General features: G+C 39.6%; 1 protein-coding gene across 1 annotated transcript; it reads right to left on the bottom strand.

Annotated features, from left to right (window-relative positions):
- Positions 1–5,846: 5,846 nt before the first annotated feature.
- LOC131470252 (protein APCDD1-like) lies at positions 5,847–21,489 on the bottom strand. The gene is made up of 5 exons (XM_058645958.1): positions 21,138–21,489; positions 13,822–13,999; positions 12,882–13,407; positions 7,700–8,021; positions 5,847–7,015 (listed from the first exon to the last, which is right to left on the bottom strand). Exons 1-5 carry the CDS (start codon positions 21,175–21,177, stop codon positions 6,567–6,569), a joined length of 1,515 nt encoding a protein of 504 aa, XP_058501941.1. The 5' UTR covers positions 21,178–21,489; the 3' UTR covers positions 5,847–6,566.
- Positions 21,490–22,837: the final 1,348 nt, after the last annotated feature.

Raw genomic sequence — 22,837 nt, 5'->3', positions numbered from 1 at the left:
TAGCTGTCTTTTCCTGCATCTCTCTTCCATACACATGTGAATGATTTCATCCGTGCTTCACTCGGTGTGTTTAACCCTTAGTGCTCACACATGCAGGTACATCTGTGGGAATAATGCTCCACTGCGTTTATACTTGTGTGTCTTTCTTTGTTTTGTTCACAAAAACAAACCAAGAAAACTTTCAGATGTGATGTGTTTCCAAATTTGACAAAATTCGTTTTGCTCAGGTGTATTTATATATATATATATATATTTATATATTTATATAGTTGGTGAAAATGAAAGAAAAAGTATAATGCACATTCTTATAACCTCTGTATAATTCTTTCAATATAATAATGGACAAAATCTCTTTTCTGAGGGTTGAAGTGGAACTAAAGGTGCAAATCTTCAGTTTAGTGTCAACTATTGATTTTCAGTGGGTTTTTTTTTGTCAGCTGAGATGAAATCTATTCAACGACGAGACTGCACCAGTGTCCTCAAACACTGAGACTATACCAACATGCGTTATTGTTTAGCATGAAAAAAACTGTTCCACCTTCATCAACACATTTACTTCATGTGTAAACCACACACTTCTATCAAAGTTACATTGAAGCATTCAACAAGTGTTTTTTTCCAGATAATTGTGACTTTTAATCAATATTTGAGAAATAATCAGAGATAATATCATAAATAATGGTTTTGTTAAAAACTGACCAACATATCACGCATCTCACGCACACACACACACACACACACACACACACACACACACACAGACACACACACACACACACACACACACACACACACAACCAAATCATTCCCTGGCGGGGGCGGTGGTGAGTGGCTCTCCTGGGCGCCTGACTCATGCTCACCAACTCGGCCCTGTTGGGGCTGGTGGCTGTGGTGACGGGGGGGAGGGGGAGTTCCTCAACGCGTGGGATCTGATCCTGTACACTCGGTCTGGGGGGGGCGGGTGGCGCACCTTAGGGGCACCTTGGGGTCAGGCGTGATGAGTCCTTGGACCTCTGGCCCCGCCTCTGCCCTGGACCGGGCTCGAGGGTCTGCCTGCCTTCTGTCTCTGGGGGCCCCCTTGGCTTGGCCTTGGGTCCCTGCGTGGGCCTCCGCCTGTCCCTCATTGGGATGGAGGGACAGTGGTGGGCGGTGGGGGTGGCTTTGGTGCACTCTGGCCGCGCCTCCTCGGGGGGCAGTCTGGGAGGGCTCTGCTTCCGTCGGGGGTGGACTGGCCCCAACCCTGTGCGCTGGCGCACTCTGTGTGCCCCCCCCGGCTGGGCCTCTACGACCTGCCTGGGTTTGGGGTGGCTCGTCCTCGGTACGTGATCTTATCGCCGCCTGGGCTTCTGCCTCACACTCCTCCGACTGGTCTCCTGTGTGGTGAATGCGTGGCTATCCTGGGGGGGGCTAGTGGCTGAGGGTCTCTCCTGCACTGTACAGCTGCTGGGCACCCAGGGCGCCTGGATCTTTATTGGCCCGCTGCCGGAGTTTGGACAGGCATTGGCTCAATTCCCCACCCAGACTTAGGGTTTGGGTTACTTACCCTTACCACATCTAAGGACAATCCCTGCGCTCACACACACAGACACACACTAAGATAAATTAAAGTAAATTGATATAGCTGTTGTAAGCCTGGACGCTCTCTCTTAATGTGGTTGTTAACGATTACTATAGAAACTGCACCTGAGTTTGTTCTGTGTGTGCTAAATAATTTCAACTGTTATTAACCTGTTACTAACACACTAATGTTGTTTATGTCTATTTTATATCATTTCAATTGTTCAATGTTACTAACCCATACACTACCATTGATATTGCCCTCCACCACTCGCTCTCGCGCTCGCTCTCGCTCTCGCGCTCGCGCTCGCTCTCGCTCTCGCTCTCGCTCTCTCCCCTGAGGTCTAATTGCTTCCAGTAATGAAGGTGGATATTTATTGTCTGTCTGGTTTTTTCTTTCATGTCAAACCAGTCGTCACGTCTCTAATAACAATCCAAGCGTTTGCTCAACCTCCAGAATTGTGATTTGGCCGCTGACATGTTGACTTTTTGCACCTGGAGTTTTGAATCGTCACCTGCAACCAGCTGCTGTAGTTTATCATCAATTTAAAAATAATAATTAGTGTGAGGCAACGGTGCTAGCCACTTTCCCACATGTGGCCCTGAATGGTAACCTCATTTAAGGTCTGAGAAAAAATGTTTCCTGATATTCTGTAAATCTTTGTTTTCCCGTAGGCTTCCAGTGGAGTCGCCCCCTGGTGGCTTGTCTATTATGTTCACTTGTAGATTGACTTCACTGAGGACATGAGAGGAATATTATTTTCTTTTATAAAAGGGCTTCCATGTAAAACTCCCCACGCCAATGTAGTCTTTTTAATGTTTTATCAAACATAAAATCCCTTAAGGTCACTAAGGGAATGTTCCCTGTCATGTGCACAATCTCTGTCTGCAATAACAACTGTAGCTGTTGTCTCACATATATATTATATTAATATATACTATAATAATATACTATATTAACTTGTTTTCATGGTCACATATATGTTAGTTATTGAGGTCTACTTACATATATTAACTTGTTTTCATGGTCACATATATGTTAGTTATGGAGGTCTACTTACATATATTAACTTGTTTTCATGGTCACATATATGTTAGTTATGGAGGTCTACTTACATATATTAACTTGTTTTCATGGTCACGTATATGTTAGTTATGGAGGTCTACTTACATATATTAACTTGTTTTCATGGTCACATATATGTTAGTTATGGAGGTCTACTTATATATATTAACTTGTTTTCATGGTCACATATATGTTAGTTATGGAGGTCTACTTACATATATTAACTTGTTTTCATGGTCACATATATGTTAGTTATGGAGGTCTACTTACATATATTAACTTGTTTTCATGGTCACGTATATGTTAGTTATGGAGGTCTACTTACATATATTAACTTGTTTTCATGGTCATATATATGTTAGTTATGGAGGTCTACTTACATATATTAACTTGTTTTCATGGTCACGTATATGTTAGTTATGGAGGTCTACTTACATATATTAACTTGTTTTCATGGTCACATATATATGTTAGTTATGGAGGTCTACTTACATATATTAACTTGTTTTCATGGTCACGTATATGTTAGTTATGGAGGTCTACTTACATATATTAACTTGTTTTCATGGTCACACATATATATTAGTTATGGAGGTCTACTTACATATATTAACTTGTTTTCATGGTCACATATATATGTTAGTTATGGAGGTCTACTTACATATATTAACTTGTTTTCATGGTCACATATATATGTTAGTTATGGAGGTCTACTTACATATATTAACTTGTTTTCATGGTCACATATATGTTAGTTATGGAGGTCTACTTACATATATTAACTTGTTTTCATGGTCACATATATATGTTAGTTATGGAGGTCTACTTACATATATTAACTTGTTTTCATGGTCACATATATATGTTAGTTATGGAGGTCTACTTACATATATTAACTTGTCTTCATGGTCACATATATGTTAGTTATGGAGGTCTACTTACATATATTAACTTGTTTTCATGGTCACATATATATGTTAGTTATGGAGGTCTACTTACATATATTAACTTGTTTTCATGGTCACATATATATGTTAGTTATGGAGGTCTACTTACATATATTAACTTGTTTTCATGGTCACGTATATGTTAGTTATGGAGGTCTACTTACATATATTAACTTGTTTTCATGGTCACACATATATATTAGTTATGGAGGTCTACTTACATATATTAACTTGTTTTCATGGTCACATATATGTTAGTTATGGAGGTCTACTTACATATATTAACTTGTCTTCACGGTCACATATATGTTAGTTATGGAGGTCTACTTCCATATATTAACTTGTTTTCATGGTCACATATATGTTAGTTATGGAGGTCTACTTACATATATTAACTTGTTTTCATGGTCACATATATGTTAGTTATGGAGGTCTACTTACATATATTAACTTGTTTTCATGGTCACATATATGTGAGTTATGGAGGTCTACTTACATATATTAACTTGTCTTCATGGTCACATATATGTTAGTTATGGAGGTCTACTTACATATATTAACTTGTTTTCACGGTCACATATATATGTTAGTTATGGAGGTCTACTTACATATATTAACTTGTTTTCATGGTCACATATATATGTTAGTTATGGAGGTCTACTTACATATATTAACTTGTTTTCACGGTCACATATATGTTAGTTATGGAGGTCTACTTACATATATTAACTTGTTTTCATGTTTCAGAGTAGTTCTTCTTTTTCTGCGGTTGGACTAGTGCCCGCACCAGGAGGCGCTACGGTGGTGAGAGGAGTGGTAAGGTTTTCTGATGACATCATCAGCATAGGGAAGTGCCGATCCGCTTCGCAGAGCCCAGGAAAACAATAAAACCCTATTTTCTCAGCAGTGGCTGAACTGTTTGTTCTGAAACTTTAGGGTTTCATAAACGAGGTAATGACGCAGATACACACACATACGCAGCGTTAATTGGAGCTTCAGGTCTATGTCGCCTTTAAGGTACTGGGGGGCGTTACCGTGGATGCATTGGAATGTGAGGAGGGAGACTTTGTATTCGATCTGGGCGGGGCTGGGAATCCACTGAAGTGAGAGCAGAACAGGTGCCTAACCCTAACCCATGTTTGTGTTTACACACTCTCAGCAGGATCCTAGCGACACTGTTTATGAATATGTTGTAACTTTTGGACGCTCTTGCTGGGAATCCCGCTGAGAAGTGCGTTACAGTAATCCAGTCTGGATTACCACTAGATTAATCCCGTAATCCAGTCTGGAGGAGACAAAGGCGTGGACTCTTAAGGTGAGAGTGTGATGAAGTCTGGTTATATTCCTACGGTGGTAAAATGATATTTTGATGTGAGCCTCAAAGTGGGGGGGGGGGGGGGGGTCAAACCTGAAACCAAGGCGGCTGAGAGGACATGCTAACATGCTAACATGCTAACCCTGCTGAATCCATGTAAGATCTCAGGAGAAATTAAAGCAACAATATGTAACTTTGGCTGCATGTGCTTTAATGTTATGAGGTAAAAAGTCATAATATGGCTATTTGTAATATTACAAAAAAAAGTCTAAATATTATTTAGAATAAAACTTTAATATTATGAGAAGAAAGCTTTCATATTATTTAGAATGAAGTTGAATATTATTTAGAATGAAGCTGTAATATTATTTAGAATAAAGCAGTAATTTTATTTAGAACAAAGCTTTAATATTATTTAGAATGAAGCTGTAATATTATTTAGAATAAAGCTGTAATATTATTTAGAAGAAAGCTTTAATATTATTTACAATAAAACTTTAATATTATGAGAAGAAAGCTTTAATATTATTTAGAATGAAGCTGTAATATTATTTAGAATAAAGCTGTAATAGTATTTAGAATAAAGCTGTAATATTATTTAGAAGAAAGCTGTAATATTATTTAGAATAAAACTTTAATATTATGAGAAGAAAGCTTTAATATTATTTAGAATAAAACTTTAATATTATGAGAAGAAAGCTTTAATATTATTTAGAATGAAGCTGTAATATTATTTAGAGTAAAGCTTTAATATTATTTAGAAGAAAACTTTAATATTATGAGAAGAAAACTGTAATATTATTTAGAATAAAGCTTTAATATTATTTAGAAGTAAGCTGTAATATTATTGAGAATAAAGCTTTAATATTATGAGAAGAAAACTTAAATATTATTTAGAATAAAGCTTTAATATTATGAGAATAAAGTCTGTAGTTGGAGCCAACATGAGGAACGAGGAGCATCTTGTGAAGTTACTTTAATATGAGAAAATACTTCATCTTTTGTCACATCAGCACCGCATCAGTATCAGCATCAGTATCAGCATCAGTATCAGCATCAGTATCAGTATCAGTATCAGCATCAGTATCAGGACTTGATTGTGTAAGAGACTGTGGCTGCTGCTGGTTACATGTGTGAGAGTCAGTACAAGTAATATTACTGCAGTAGGACTTGAGTCTTTCTTCAGTGTGGTGATGATACCCCGTCATACTGTAGCTCTGTCCACATTCACCACAGTAATAATTTGTCTCATCAATATTTTGACTTGCTGCATTTTAATCAGGACATCAAGGCTGAAGTGAAATGAATTCTTCTTTACAACCAGCAGATGAAATAGATGCCGTTGTATTTGATCTAAAATAAAATGTTCACACTGTATTTAAAGAAAAAGCTTTTACTGTAAACAGACGTAAAGTGTCTCCACGTACCCACTCACGTGTGGTAATTGTAAGTAAATACATGGACGTATATAAGACGTACTCTCAGGTCTGTGACATATAAACATCTTCGTATATTTGTGGAAACAGAGACATCTCGGTCCCCGGCTCCTCAGTAAAGTGCAGTTTCTGTGGCGCAGCAGTGTCAGAGTCTTCAGACGATCAGAGGCACCGCTCCTCATCCTCATCCTCATCCTCATCCTCAGAAAAGTTTTCACCCTCGTAATCCAGGGTCACGTTGCTCTCTAGCTTTGCCAGAAAAGGAGCAAAGACGTGACACAAGCAGCCAACGCCGCGGTTTGTGTGTGACGTCCCACACAGCCACTGTGGCGCGGCGGCGGCCTCTCGCCACCGTCCCCGTGGCTGTAGTCTGACACGTGACTGCTCGCCGAGCACTGCACCAGGGGCATCTGGTAGGACGTGGCCCGCTTCTCCGGTCGGTCAGGGCTGGAGCCGTCGCTGGGACGCTGGCCGTTGTAGAGCAGGTAACGGCCGCGGGCGTCCTGCTCCATGCGGAAGAGCTCGTACTCGGTGTGAGGCAGCCGGATCCCCAACGCCACGCAGCCGTTTGTTCTGGTGACGTCCTGCTCCACGCCGACCTGCCAGGAACCCTGCTCCCCACACTCGTTCCCATTGAACACGTTGAGGAGGGAGGTCGTGGCCAAGTCCATGGGCGTCACTCTCATGTGGTTGACTAGAGAAAGGAAAACAGCAGAATTACATGTGAGCTCACACTGTGTCTGTGAGTCAATGGTTCAACAACCAGCCCCTACTCTTCCATTGTGTGGTACCTTCCGTAGGGTTACCACAGTGAAATGGTACGGTCAGGGTGGAGTTAGACAGTCAGCTGATTGGGTGACATCTTTCTTTCTCTTCAACGCTCCGCAGTCTGTTCTCATACAAAGTCTGAGTTGAAACACAAGCGCGACTCTGCGACTGCACCAAACTGATGTTCTTAAGACTTTCTCTGTGCCACGTACGTGCCCATGGTTCCAATCACACTTAAATCAGGGCCAATGATAATGAGAATATTTTTAATGTCACTGCTAGTTTGTGACAAAAGAGTTAAAATGCAACTACAGGCATCAGACGGTTTAGAAGTGGAACTTTGTCAGCAGCTTTAAAACTCTAACACGCTAAAGATTGATTCTATCTTTGTATTTGTTCCAGATTTAATCTTGAAAATCTCCACACTGACCCAGTACAAGACGTGTTTATGACAGTGTGACGTTATAATAGTTAACAGAGATGATGATGATGATGATGACGTATGATCACAGTTCTGTTAGAACCTCAGAACAGACGCAAACAAATGTTCACATGGCGATTATTAGCCAGTGCAGTCGTGATAATTGATGAGAGAACATCACGCAGCTACCTTTGAAGACAAAGTCGGTCCCGCCCCTGACCCGAGTGGAGTGAAGCCCTCGGCTGTAGCGTCCTCGGGCGTAGATGGTGAAGGTGGGGTGTTTGCAGACGGGGTCAGAGTAGTGGTAATAATAGCCCTCCCACGTGTGGTTGTTGTCGTGGAAGATGAAGTGGCGGGTGAGGAAGAGGACCTCGGGACGAACCTCGCAGCGCTGGCTCACCCACTGACCGTACAAACCCACGGTCAGGTCGGCGCGTGGGGGCAGGATGGGAGGGTGGAACTCGTCAGAGCGGTAGATGATGCGACAGGCGATGCAGCCGTGGTCGTGATTCTGGAGACAAAGGCGGGGCAAAGGCGGGGCAAAGGTGTTAAAATGGAAAATAAATGAATGAAAACCAGGAAGTTGAGATTTAAAGAAGAGGTACATTTGTTTGTGAATAAAGTGGATTATAGTTAGAATGAACTTCGTAGAAAGAGGAACAGGACCAGCAGACGTGTGATGGTGTGTGTTAGTGGGTCAATCTGTGAAGGTTCATTCATGTTCACAGGTGTGTCTTTTTCATCCATGTTTGTGTGTGTGTGTGTGTGTGTTTAACAATGGGGAGTCTTCTTCTGAGGGGTTCATAAGTTTCACGTAAGGGGAGGGGCTGCGAGTCATGGTTTATAGGCACTGTTCAGGGGGTTCGGTCTTTGGAGTTAACAGCTCCACGATTTATGTCTCAGATAAGAACACTCCGCTAGAAAACCCACCTGTTCAGAACTGCTTACACTTAACTGTCTATTTGCCATTGATTTATTTCAGTCCTGTCCTTTGTTTTTGTTTTTGTTTTGTGTTTGTACAGCGTCTTTGAGTGTCGAGAAAAGCGCTATAAATATGTGATTATTGTGTATTATTATTATTATTCTTATAAGAGGTTCAGAGGGAGGAAAAACTATTTCCTTCAGTCTGAAACCTCAGGCACGCTGGAATCCAGATGAGGTTCCAGCGTTTTCTTGGCGTGATCACATCGTTGAAACAGTCAAAGGCAGATGTTTGAACCCGAGCCACGACATCCAGCTCTTTATGCTCCTCACAAACAAAAACTACAACAACCTAATGGGGGTGCATGTCTTCATACTGTATTCCACAATGTGTTTTTTCCAAAGAACCAAACTCCAGGGAGGTGTCATTCCAGGGAGCGACCCTCCCTGATCAAATCACTCTTTTCTCAGACAACATTACAATCTGCAAAAGAATGAAAAATAGCAGTTTAATCAGTAAATCATTTATTTATGAACTATATGCATGTGTAAAAATCACATATCATGTTCTCATGAGTCAGAGATGCATGTTAACTGATTTTAACTGCTTTGATTTGCCACTGCTGCTTTGCTTGTTATTAATTTAGTTTCACATTAGCTTTGTCTTCTTTGCATCACTTTCTTTTTCTTTATTTCAAATCTGCGGCTAATAGCTGAGCGGCTAACAGCTGAGCGGCTAACAGCTGGTGCCGCTAAAAACAACGAAGATGGTTAAGGGAGTAAAAGTACACATTTTCAACACTGGTTGTGGTAACATGCATCTCACCATTTGCTGTGATTATATTTTTTGCATTACTTGTGTGAGTAGAAACCAGAGTCAAGAGCACGGCTGGCGCTGGTTTGTTGAAACAAAGCTCATGTTTCAACTAAACATGAGCTTTGTTTAGTTGAAACAAAGCTCATGTTCAAGTTGTCTTTACTCTCATGGCAGCAATTCAATTTAAGCTTATAACTTCAACCACATTATTCTTTTTTGCAGTGCAGCTAGTGATGCTTAGAAAGTTGAACAAAAAATCACGTATCTAACATTTGTTATTATTATACAAAAGAAAAACCTGTACTCAATTCATTAAACAATAAATTAGAAGAAGAAAGAATTTCTTTTATTTAATGTTTGATTGATAGCAGTAATAAAAATAAATAAAAATTAAACAGTTCTAGCACAACTCGACTGGACTTATGTTTTTGGTCGATACTAAAATGTCTTTGACGTCTGACACAAGAATCAAACCAAAATGCCGAACTGTCGATCAGTTAAAATGTCGATCAGTTAAAATGTCGATCAGTTAAAATGTCGATCAGCTAAAATGTCGATCAGTTAAAATGTAGATCAGTTAAAATGTAGATCAGTTAAAATGTCGATCAGTTAAAATGTCGATCAGCTAAAATGTAGATCAGTTAAAATGTAGATCAGTTAAAATGTCGATCAGTTAAAATGTCGATCAGCTAAAATGTAGATCAGTTAAAATGTAGATCAGTTAAAATGTCGATCAGTTAAAATGTCGATCAGTTAAAATGTAGATCAGCTAAAATGTAGATCAGTTAAAATGTCGATCAGTTAAAATGTAGATCAGTTACAAAGAATCTCCAACATTTAGCAACAGTCAGTTTTTTCTATCATCATCGTTGTCGTCTGCCTCTTCTTGTGTTAAAAGTTTGTTCATTTGCTTCATGTTAACGTTTATTTTCTTTCCTTAGTCATCCTGGATTTCATTCTGTCTCTGTGATCGTATACACTTAGAGCGCCACACACAGGCCTGGCATATGCACTACAGTGCTTTGAGTCATTCTGGGAGTTTAGTGTGGATGAAGACATTTCCTGAAACAATGCCGTGTTCACGGAAAATCTTTTAAGAATGGAAAAAGAAAAAGATTGTTAAGGGAAAGTTCTGTTTCCATGGGGATAAATAAGTCTTATGTGGTCATTAGTTACTTTGCCATAGAGCAGCTCAAGTGTCTCCTCCCATACAACCTAGAGTTGCTCTGAGTTGTTGCTGGAAGCAAAACTCTTTTTAGACCATTACTGGAAGTGGAGACAAAGGAAATGAGGCAGGATATTACTGCACCGGGCTGTGGTCACATACACATGAGGGACAATCTGTGTCGCAGTGGATCAAGAAGAATTCTTCACTTTGTTTGGCAGCCATCTTTCATTTGGGCATGTTGGTGATTACCACCCGAGTCCAGAAGCCAACAATCTTTAAAGCCTGTCAGTGTTGGTGAACTAAAAGGCGACGCCGGCATCTTCACAGGAATCCATAACAAGAGTCTTATCCTCGACCCACTGGCTTCACATGAACTTCAAAGGCTCACAGGAAAGTAGGATGAAGGATGTGTAAATACAAGGCCAACACACATGGATCTGTCATTGTCATTATCAGTGACGCTGCAGTGAACCAGGCGACAGAAGACACGCTGAAAAACAAAGTCTGCTTCATTGCTGCTGCGATCCACCCAATAACCACAAGTTGCTGGCACCGGCAAACGTCCTGGACCGGGACCAGATCCGGGTTCACAGCTTAACATTAATGGATTGGATAGTTACCATGGAAATAAAAGAAAAATCCATCACAGCCTCGAGCAAACGGTCAAGTGTAGGAAGGAGTGAGGTATTCATATGTGTTCAGTTGAAAACCACCAAAGCTATAAAATTAAAATGCTGGAGAAGCGTATAATCAAATTGAAATGGTCAGTTTAACGAAATTACACAACAACCCTCTGTATTTTCCCACCTTTTCCTGCTGCATTCAAAACATGGAAATAGTTCGGTTTTGATTCAAATCTGCTTTATTGTTGTTATTATTTAGTTAAGCCGTGAAATACATTGGATAAAATGACAATTTACAAACTACAACCTAAAATGTTGATGTATCATTATTAATAATAATAATAATAATAGTATTATTATTATTATTATTATTATTGTTATTATTAATAATACTAATAATAATGGTATTATTGTTATTATTATTAGTAGTAATAATAATAATAATAATAATAACAATGATAATAATAATAAGAAGAATAATAACAATAATGTTAATAATATATTATAATATAATAATATGGAAGCTGAGCTTCCACTGTGTCTCAATATATGAGAAAGTCACGTCAGATGATCTGCAATAAACAATTAATTCTGAGTCATAAATTTGATTGCGTTCTAGCAAACTTTGAGTAATGAAATGTAAATAAACAGTAGATGTTGTTCGACCATTTATTTTAGGACATTTTAGAGGAAGTAGAGCTTCCCTTGCTCCCTGCGATGATTCCGTCACAAAGACCAATCAGAGGCGTACACTTTACGTACTGCAGCTTTAATTTATGTTGTCAGTGCCAGAAAATTGGTTTTTGAAGCAAAATAAAAACTTTACATCACAAGGTAGGAGCTGCAATACCTTTATTAGCAAGTGCTACTGAGCATTTTATGGGTTGTACATTCATCCATCCATACTCTACCAATTTATCCTCCACAGGAGGGTCGCGGGGGGTGCTGTGCTAATCTCAGCTGACATAGGGCGATAGGGGGAAATGAAAGGTGTCTTATAGACGAAGAATAGACTGCGGCTCAATTTCCACCGATCGCAAGGGAGTGGTGTTTTTGCTGTCGTCCAGTCAGCTGACTGCCGTGCGTGGAGAGGTCTAACTCCACCCACACCATACCATTTTACTCTAGTACCCCAAAGGAAGGTGCCAAGAAAAGACGTCTCACTCTACAACTGAGCCACTGTCGCCAAAACAAGTCCTTTCTTTCATGGACATGTGACAGAAACAAACAAAAGGTCTGGATCAGCCACAGTGGAGTAGAGAGGAGGGAAGTGAAAACTGGTTCTATACATCTACAGTAAATGTAAGAGGTGATGGAGGACGAAGCCAGGATCGTAGGACATTTGTAAGATTTTGAAATGATGGATGTTCCTGTGGATTTAAATCTGACATTTGGAAGCATTTTAATTTATTGTGTAAAGAAAGACAAAGGAGAAAAGGTGACAGATTATTGCAGCGGATTTTTTCCCCTTGTTACTGAAAACTGAGATAATTTGATATTCCTCTATCAATTCTTAGATTTTCATATCATTACATCATTAATAATGACTTTATATAAAGTGTGAATTATGCAAAGCTTCAGTGGACTCCTGGAATAAAAACCATACAACTGAGAATGTTTGTCTCCTGCAATGGTTTTAGAGCAACACTGTGTCAGTTCAGAATGACTCTTATTCTGAGTCACTGACTTTTACTAAGTTAGATATTTAGTTTAAACACCTCCATCTTCTTCATGCAGGGAGGAGACACACAATCAACATAATTCAAACAGCTGTGAGACACACACACACACACACACACACTCACTTCACTCCTCCCTCTAGAGGTGACATCAGGAACTGACCTTGGCGTTTTGTAGGGCGGTCTGGTAGCTGGATGGTTTGTAGTAGAGCCGCTGTGATGGCTCTGTGTGGATGTCCCCGAGGAACAGCTCCTCCACCAGGTGATCCAGGTTGTGATGCAGGTACTGCTTCTCCACCCTCAGCAGCTGCAGCTCATGCATGGCAAAGTTGAGCTCCCTGGAGCAGTCGTAGCCGCCCTCCTCACTCCACAGCTCGTAGATGACACTGGGCTCCCAGGGGCCCCGCACTGCTCCCCGGCAGCTGTGGTTAAGCCTCTGGCTGAGCTCTTTGGCCACTGCGACTGTGTGACACACCATCTGAACGCGGTGGAGATGGTACTCCGCCTCTGTGCCCCCGCGGATGATCCAGGAGGCCTGGCGTAGGCGCAGGCGGCCGCTGATTAGCAGAGTGTAGGTGGGTCTGGTGCAGTGGTTGTCCTCGTAATAGAACTGGTGAGCCTGGAAGGTGTTGTTGGGGTAGAAACTGTAGGAGCGTGTCAAGAACTCAGGTCCTGGTCTCACCTCACAGCTGCAACAGAAAACACAATCAGTTCAGAACGTCAAATCATTCATTCATTCATCGTCTACTTTGTCCTCCACGTCCCAGCTGATGTAGGGCGGACGTCGAGGTTTAGTCCAGGGTGTTTTTGGACAAAGGCGAGAAACCGGAGAACCCAGGGAGAACGTAGGCCAAACCAGGATTTATGACAAATATTATTTTAGCTGATCGTGCTTAGAAAATGTTAGTTATGTCTCAAATTACAAAGAATAACAACTTATTACCAAGTCATTGTAGCTAAAGGGTGAGTTTTCAGGAGTTTAGCCAATCACGTGACTTTGTTTTGTTTACACTGCCGTGTTTGCAGGAATCTCGTCAGGTTGACTGTTAGTGACAGTGACGTCAAAAATGTCCTGCCGCTGTGTCAAAATCCCGGCTGTTTACCTGGTGGACACCCAGTGACCCTCCACATTAGGAGGCATCTGCACAGTGATCCTGGCTCCATTGTGAAGGTGTTTGAGCATGTGCTGACACTGAGAGTCTTTGAGCGAGCGGCCGAAGCTTTTCTCCAGGGACAGACGACTGGAGTCTGAGTAGTGATGAGAGGAACCTTCAGCCCAGCCTGTGGGGAAACAATGACGATATAAGTTAAGACTAGATCACAAAAGTTAGGATCACTGGTGCACAATATTATTGGCACCATATCGGCTTTCAAATGTATTATTGGACAAACATGCCAAGATCCCCCAACATGACTAAAATCTTCTGGTGTCTTTTACTTTTTAAAGTTTCATCCTGACCTGAGAGGCGACATAAAGGACTAAAGAACTCGCTTAGATCTTTAGAAATGAAAAAGCGATTAATAAAAAAGTGAATTACACTCAGATCAAAAATGAAAAGCAGTGAGCGCTCATGTTTTCAATATAAGTGTTGGAGAGTTTAATTCAATCATTTTCACTCATCACCTGGGGATTATGAGGCTTTATCAGTGACCTGATCAGTGAGTGTTTATGGGGATGAGAGGAACAGCTGACTCTGTTCATTCATATCAGAATACAACACTGACATGAAGCTGCAAACAAAGTCAAACAAGTTAAAGTATGTGGGTGGCGTTGCACTTTTAGAACTCCCGTTTCCCATTTGGTCCGAGAACCATCCACACACCACATGAAATAACAATACCTTCAACAACGGGCCGAACTTAAGGGGATAAAATATCGGAAATGAAAGTGTTTTCAAAGTCTGCAGCCCAACAAAAAGCCTTAAAGCTCACATTCCAGGGAGGATTTCATCCATGCCATTCTCTAATATCATCAAAAATATGTTTTGAACTCTTTATAGCAGACCAGACTTGTCTAGCACTGTCATTTAAAGCCCAGGAATGCAGCTGCGGTCGTCTCTGCGGTTTTAATTTGAGACTAATAACAGCCGCAGAGGAACAAAGACATCTGATTAAAAGAAGCTGAAGGAACAAAGATCCGTCCAGCTGTTCTACACCCAGTGAGGTGGCGTGTACGTGTCTTAGCTTAGGTTTCACGGTGCAGAGCTGCTCTGAACTAACACATTAACATTAACATTCACATTCACGTTTTTCTCCTGACTCAGCTGAGACTCGGCTGACGGCGAGAGAGCGGCGCATTAACAACCAAAGACAAGCCTTCAGCCACTTTTCTGCACGTTACACGTGTGCGTTTATGTGAGCGACACCTTTTTTATTGCACCTGCAGCAGAGTTGGAGCGCGAGGAAAGAACCTGAGCGGCTGCCAACAGCTTGGTTTTATAATGAGAGAGCAGGAACTACCCGTGTGTGCGTGTGTGTGTGTGTGTGTGTGTGTGTGTGTGTGTGAGTGTGTGTGTGTGTGTGTGTGTGTGTGTGTGTGTGAGTGTGTGAGTGTGTGTAGAATAAGAGAGAATAAAGAAAACCTGCAGAGACACGTAAAACAAACACACTTTCAACCTCAGTTATGTTCCTGCTGGTTTAAATACCACTGCACGTTTAATGACAGGTGAATTTGAGGGTAACACACACACACACACACACACACACACTCTACCCAGGGCATTATCCCTAACTTTAACCATTACCAGTTAATGCCTAACACTAACCTTTATCTAACCACAATTCAAATGTTCAACCACTCAACCAGTTCCACAGAAATGAGGTTCTGCCTCATTAGGACCGGGTTTTGGTCTCCATGAGGACTACTAGTTCTACTGGACCCTTAACCAACTTGTGATAAATTTATGAGAAAATGTAATAATAATAATCGTCAGCTAATCCAGATAATCCGGCACTCGTTTACCACGAGCACAGCGTCACTCAGATGAGCCAATCAAATGGGTTGTTGAGCAGAAGAGAGACACAGCAATAAATGTTCATTGTTCCGACAGCAAGTACCAAACCTTTATGTCTCACATGTTGTGAAACAGTTTGATCTACAGTGGCTCAAACACAGATCCCCAGCAGTCAGTGTGAAAGATCACAGTCATTTACAGCCTATTGTCACTGGACGACGTCCATATACTGACAAACACAGAGAGTCAATGGGCATGATGTGACCCTAATGTAACAGACATTTGTTTATATTCAAAGTGAAGCACTGCAGCCGCTTAAACCACAGTAGAAACAAAATAAAATGCAATTAAGTCAAAACAACAAATAAAAATAAGAACAATAAAAAAACACCACACAATAAAAGTAAGAATATACTTGCACTCTAATTAAATAAATATAAATAACTGTCAAGCTCAACTGGAATAACGAGCCAACGCAAAGAAGTGGATTTGAAACAAAGATTTAAAACTCTCCAGGGTCTGAGCTGCTCTTTTATAAACAGACTCTTCCACAACCTGAATGTACCACATTCCTCACTTAGAACATTTACTGGCAACACAACCATCATTATATATATGTATATGTATATATATATATATAATAATATATATAATATACCCAGCAGCTCCATCTTTCACATCCTTTGTCCAATATAATCACTATCCCTCCTCTAAAAAAACTTCATTTTTTATTGGTACAGAAGAGGATTAGGGCCACACAGGAAAAGAATATTTGAGTTCTGAGTTTAAACTCAGAATTCTGAGAACAAAGTCAGAATTCTGAGAACAAAGTCAGAATTCTGAGTTTAAAGTCAGAAAAAAAAAATTGTCACAACAGCTTCGACAGCTCATTCCTTTTTCATCAGCTGTCCATTAAGTGACCGGTGACATGGACCGAGTTTAGTTCAGCCGACAGCTGTCCTTTGACCACGTCCCTCACAGTTTTCATCACATGGTGTAAGTGTGGCAACGACAGGTGGTCGTACTGTACATACATGAAAAGAGTCACATATATAGCAGACCAGAGCTGTCTCTGAAGATGAACTGCATTCCGACAGTTCCAGAAGAGCGTGATTTAAATACTGTTGATTGACTCTTTTAATAAATGAGTCACTCGTCTCCATGTGCCCGCACTCGTTTATTTCATATGTGTTGTACTTATTTTGGTAATTGTATATGGTTAACAGAGATACAGTGGTGTCTTTTCGGAAATATCGTCGACAGGCATTTATAATGAGAGCCAGAAAACTCTAAACATTAAACATTATCTCAACTTCATACTCTTGCCTCTAACTCCAAAAAGATGAGCAGCAAGAAATGCTCTAATGCTCTAATATGTGAACGCATGAAATGGAATAATGGCATGCATCTTATTTGGCTGTTATGTGAACAGTGCTGTGCATGTGGTTTAATGTGGGGAGCTGATCCTGAGTCAGCTGCAGCAGACAAACATGACGAAAACATGTGGCTTGGTAAAAACATTCAAATGAAGGTGGAACATGAGATTTATTTAAAGCAATTACAAATCTTTTATATTAGATCAAAGCCAAGAGTGAGGCAGCGCAAATGGAAAACAGGCTAACAGCGACACAAATGAGGAAATGATTAAAAGGAGGTTCAGTGCGGCCCCCTCTCTCTCTCTCTCTCTCTCTCTCTCTCTCTCTCTCTCTCTCTCTCTCTCTCTCTCTCTCCGCACATTTAATGGGTTTTCAATGTATTAGTAATGATAGATTTTTTCCATTATCTTTACAAAAATGTATCAAAAACACAACAACTCTCCATTGGGACAATGATGAGAGAAGCTGAAACTGTTAAACTCGTTGTTTTGCTGCTGCTTTCACAAACTGCTGCTCGCTGTCCAAATCAAAGAGCCCACAAAACTCCCAGAGCCCAAAACCACAGAGAACATTTCCAACTGGCCCAGTCCCACTGGTGAGGTAACAGCACTGGGACCCCGGACAAGCAGAAAGACTCCACATCGTTTATGGGAAGAGAAAAATCCTGAAGAACCAGATCAGAGACCAGACCGAGGACTGTTCTTTGTGTTGTCACAGAATTTGGCAGAAACTGTGAAGACCATGAAGTAAAACAGAGAGCGAGAAAGAAAACACGAAACACTTTCAAGGACTTTAAATCCAGACATGGGAATTTAAAGTCACAGAGTGGTTCATTCATTATCATCAGCACTTTGTGAAGTAGCTTGTTTATTAATCCCAATATTCAAACTAATTCATGAAAGGGGTCGACCCATATTGTTTTTTCAAGGCCAACATTGATACCAGTTATTCCGAGTTACTGATTTACAGCATAAATGATAATCTTAATAAACTCCAACACAACTTTGTTAAAATTCCTTTGAATAATAAAAAGAAAATTAAATGATGCGTCATCTGCACTCTAACTGTGGAACTGCCCTCTTATGAGTTAAGCCATTTATTCTTTTTTCTCCTTCTTGGAAACGGACTGAAAAATGGCCAAATACTCTGTTTAAGAGCAAATGGCCCAGAGGCAGAGACTGCAGAAGCATGCTTTCTATGCAGTCACTTAATAATAGCAGTGATAATTCAAATAAAAGCAGATACTGACAATCGGCAAATGTCTAATATCAACACCATCAATAATTGGCCAGGCCCTAAAAACTGATTTAACAGTTTATCTCATATTTCTACCTTCATCTTCATGCAACAACACAAACATTGTGAGACTTTAGTGAAACATACGTAAGACTTTTTATGACCTTTTGAAACTTTTATCAGTGAGGGCGCATTTAAGAAGTTTGGTAAATACTACACACGCATATATATACCTGAAAATAAAGTTTTGGTCCAGTTACGCTGTTGTAATTATCTACATTAACATTGATTATACTATATTTTAGCATATTTTGTAGTGTTACACATGTTTATTACTTATTATCTTTATCTTTACCGTCTTGCTGCTGTAACAATGCAAATTTCCCCACTGCGGGACAAATAAAGGACTATCTAATCTTAACAATATGAATGTCACAATAACCAGTCAAGTGTAAAAAGAAGAGAAGTCATAGAGTCATGTCGGTTAAGTCTACAGTTTATATTGAGAGTAATGTTTATTTTTGATTGTGTTATGAGGGCGTTCATATGCACAACACCACAAGTTTCCCTATGGGACAATAAACTATATTTTGAGTGATTAATTGATTGATTTCTGAAACTGCTGAATATACAGAGATGTGAAAACTGTGTTTAAGTCCTTACATACAAACGTCCACTAAGGCTCAGTGAGGTTTTCTTCCCCCAGTTTGCTCACATATCTGACACCAATCATTTGGTCACTGACCTTATTCTGAACGCAACATACAAATCGTTGATTCATTTTCACATTTACATCTTATAGTCCAGTTATGGCACGTCACTGTTTTGAGTTAAACTACACTGCAGAAGTAGATTTTCTAGAATAAAAAAGGGGAACATTGTTCTTATTTGTTGCTTAAGAAGAAAGATATTTTATATATATATATATTCTATTCTATTCTATATTATATATTCTTACTTTAAGCTTCAACTAACGATAATAATCTGACTATTGACCTTATTTTCAACTCAACATCATTTTCTTTACGTTGTGTGCTTCATATGAATCTTCACTGTTCTGAGAGAAAATAATAATAATCATGGCAAGCAAAGTGTGCACAAGAAGGATCTCATTTTAAGAAAAGATATCTAACTTAGTCTTAATCAGATAATCCAGTTTATTTAAGCTTCAACTAACAGTAACAAGCTAATACAACAGTTTGCATGAAATGGTTCCGTGAGGTTTTCTCCCTCAGTGAGAGTTCAGCTCACTCACGTTCCCATATCTGGCGTGTGAGTGCATTTCCGCTGCTGCCAGTGTGACAGCCGGCAATAACACGCCACTTAATTGAACCTTCGAACCACTTAAACACACTTAAGGATAAGTGGACTCCAAAATATCGTTTTTATCTCAATCCGACATTTGAAGTTGTCTGTCACTGCAGCAGCAGATGGACCGGGTCAAAGGCAGAGCCTTAATCCTCTGCTGCTCAGACAGGAGTTTACATCAGGAATGAGAGTTTTTAAGTGGCTCTTAACTCAGTGCTTTCATCTGTCTCGTTGCCCCAGGAAAGATTTTTATTGCCTGCTATGTATAGCATACAAAACTATCCTGTACATTACACTAACTCAGCCATAAAATAATATCATGTTGGACTCTCGAGCGAAACAATGAATGTTTCCAAATCAAAATCATATAATGAAGCAACGCAATCAACAAATTGTGCAGGTTGTCATTTTTTATTATTATTATTATTATTATTTTTTTAATAATCCTCATTCTATGCCAGTTAAAAAAATGCATATCATGTCACTATCATCCTTGTATTATAATACATAATATTAGGGATGAGCCGGTACTTGGTTAGGGTTAGGGTTACTGGGTCACTGGATTGGACAAAAAAAATAAAAATAAATCAGCAACAGCATTTTAGCTGAGTCATGTTATGTCATGTAATTATTGTAAGTCGCTTTGGATAAAAGCTTCTGCTAAATGACATGTAATGTAATGTAATGTTATGGGCTGCTTATTTCTTACAGAGTTGGACAATTATGTCTTTAAAATGTACTTGAAGTGGCTGTAGGTGGTAAATGCACCAGCACAAAGCTGTGTTTCTCAAACACTGGGTCGGGACCCACAGTTGAGTCGCAACAATTTTTTGGGGATCCACAAAATACAAATCTTTTACCTCAGATTTGTGTGTATATGTTTTAAATCACATGCATAAAGTCAAGTTTTAATTCATTTACTAATCTTCCCTTGGAAATTGAATTCAAAGTGATATTTGGTGTGATGATAAATGGATGTAAATCAGTTGCCACATATGCACAAATTTGCTCTTGTAATGATTTATATTGTGTTACAATAAAAATCTTTAAGATTAGTCTCTGGTTTTAAAATATTGGTTTAAAAGGTGTATAATAACAACTATAATAACGACTGAATCAACATCTGACACAAAAAAGTAATATTGAGTCATCCCTGGTTAATATTTAGATGGTCTCTTGTGTGGTGATGCTCCATCACATTTTTGACCTGTAATTCAATAAATATTGAACAAAAATGTGATTTTAATTAAAAAAAGAAAAGATATTTTACACAAACAGTGCCATGGTAGTAAACAGGTGCTCTGAGGTGACGATGCAGAAATGGAAAAAACCTTTCAAATCAGTTTCATTTTTATTTGTTTTCGTCCAGATTAAGTTTGGACAAACATTTTGTAAAACTTTCATTGGCTGCATTTGGTTATCGGTGCACACGTGGAGCAAACTCATATTGCTTTTGGAACGAACTCCTTGAAATCTCCTCATTTTGTTGCACAAACTTGATCATAAAAGATAATAAATGTCACAAAACATGTACATGTTTCTTACCCAGAACGGCGAGGAGAAGCAGAACAGATGATGGTCCCATTCTGTACTTTTGGAGCGATTGGATTAAAACGACCTGGTCAAACTGGGAAGACTGCAGCTTTTCCTTTACGCAGCGTCCTCGTTTATTCCGACACAGATTCTTCACATTATGGATCCAGAGCGTGGCGCGCGCACTGCTGTGATGTCCTGTGATGTCCGCGCGTCATGTCTCGCTACAGAGAAAACTGTCACCCTGTCGCGACACAGAAAACCAAAAAGCAAATTAGAGAGTTAAACGTCGAGACACCGACTTTTGTTAAAGTGTGTCCTCCGTGCGTCCTGCGTCCTGCGCCCCGGAGGAGTGTTGGTCCTGTCTCACCGTCAGTGAGGACTGGACTCAACCCCCGCCTCTCTACACACTGTGTGGGCGTGGAGTTCGCTCAACCATGAGGAAAATAATATTCAACCAATAAACATGAAGGATTTATGATGGAATAACTTTGATTAAGAAACAATCTGTAGATTTTCACACACACACACACACACTCAATATCCACTTGATCACTTCTGGTATGTGAACACCAATAATCTGGCTATTAAATATGAAATGATGAATAAAACACAATGTTCATTATTATTACATTCATTTTCACGTTACAATCCAGTATAGTTTTAGTTCAGTATTACATACAAACACACAAACAAACAAACTATAGGGAAACTATAACAAGTACCTAAAAAATAAAGCAATATGAGAAAATGAATCAGTAAAAAGTAATTAAGTAATTGTAAAAAAAAAAAAATACTTCTTCACAGTTACAGGAATATACACAAACCTAATGAAAAAAGTAAAAATTGATCATTTCTCTTGTCACCTTGCATGCATCGAGAAAAGCACAGTTCACACTGGAGACCCTGAGTCAGCGTGGGACTTACCTGTGGTGCCTGTTTTCAGTCCTTTGTCTCAATGAAAACCACTTTTTCTTCACTATTGTTTGTTTGCTCGCCTTGTCTGAGATGAAACTCTGATGTTGTCCACGCAATGAGGCGTGTACTTGGGATTCCTTGTGACACTGTTGGTATTAGTCATCCAATGCACCACTAAAGCACCACTGAAACAGAACGAAGGTTACGCATGTAATAAATCCTGGATGACTGCAAGAGCATCTGGTCACTCCAAATCCTTGTAGTCCTGCGAGAAGATTTTGAAAGAACTGATCGTGAGTCTTCTCTCTGGTCCACCGCAGTCACATGTGACATACAGTATGTACGTATAAGATAGTTCTCAGGATTCATAGAACTGTAATGACATGTGTAACTTTACAGTAAAGTACTGACCTTTTTCAAATATGTCTACATAATGCTCCATATGCCTTCGTATGACTTTATTCTAGTTAAAGTCATTTCATATTATTGTTTCCATGTCTGTGTTCCTTACTCAGAGATTTGTTTTAATCAGTTGAAGACTGAAATATTGCTGTTACATTTATAGTAACAAAGACAATTCATCTATGGTTACAAAACACATAGCTGCACTACAATAACCTTAAAGGTTCAGCGTGTAACATTTGGAGAAAAAAGATACACAAACCAACAAAGTCACTCATTTCAACATGAGATACGACATACATACATGTCAATGACTTTCTCACTGACAGTATTTCCTAGACAAGCTCAGCATGATACAAACATAAAAGGTGCATCTTTACATGTACGTACAG

The sequence above is a fragment of the Solea solea genome, chromosome 1 (assembly GCF_958295425.1).
Source record: "Solea solea chromosome 1, fSolSol10.1, whole genome shotgun sequence".
NCBI classification, from domain to species: Eukaryota; Metazoa; Chordata; class Actinopteri; order Pleuronectiformes; family Soleidae; genus Solea; species Solea solea.
This window is presented reverse-complemented; position numbering and strand designations above follow the sequence as displayed.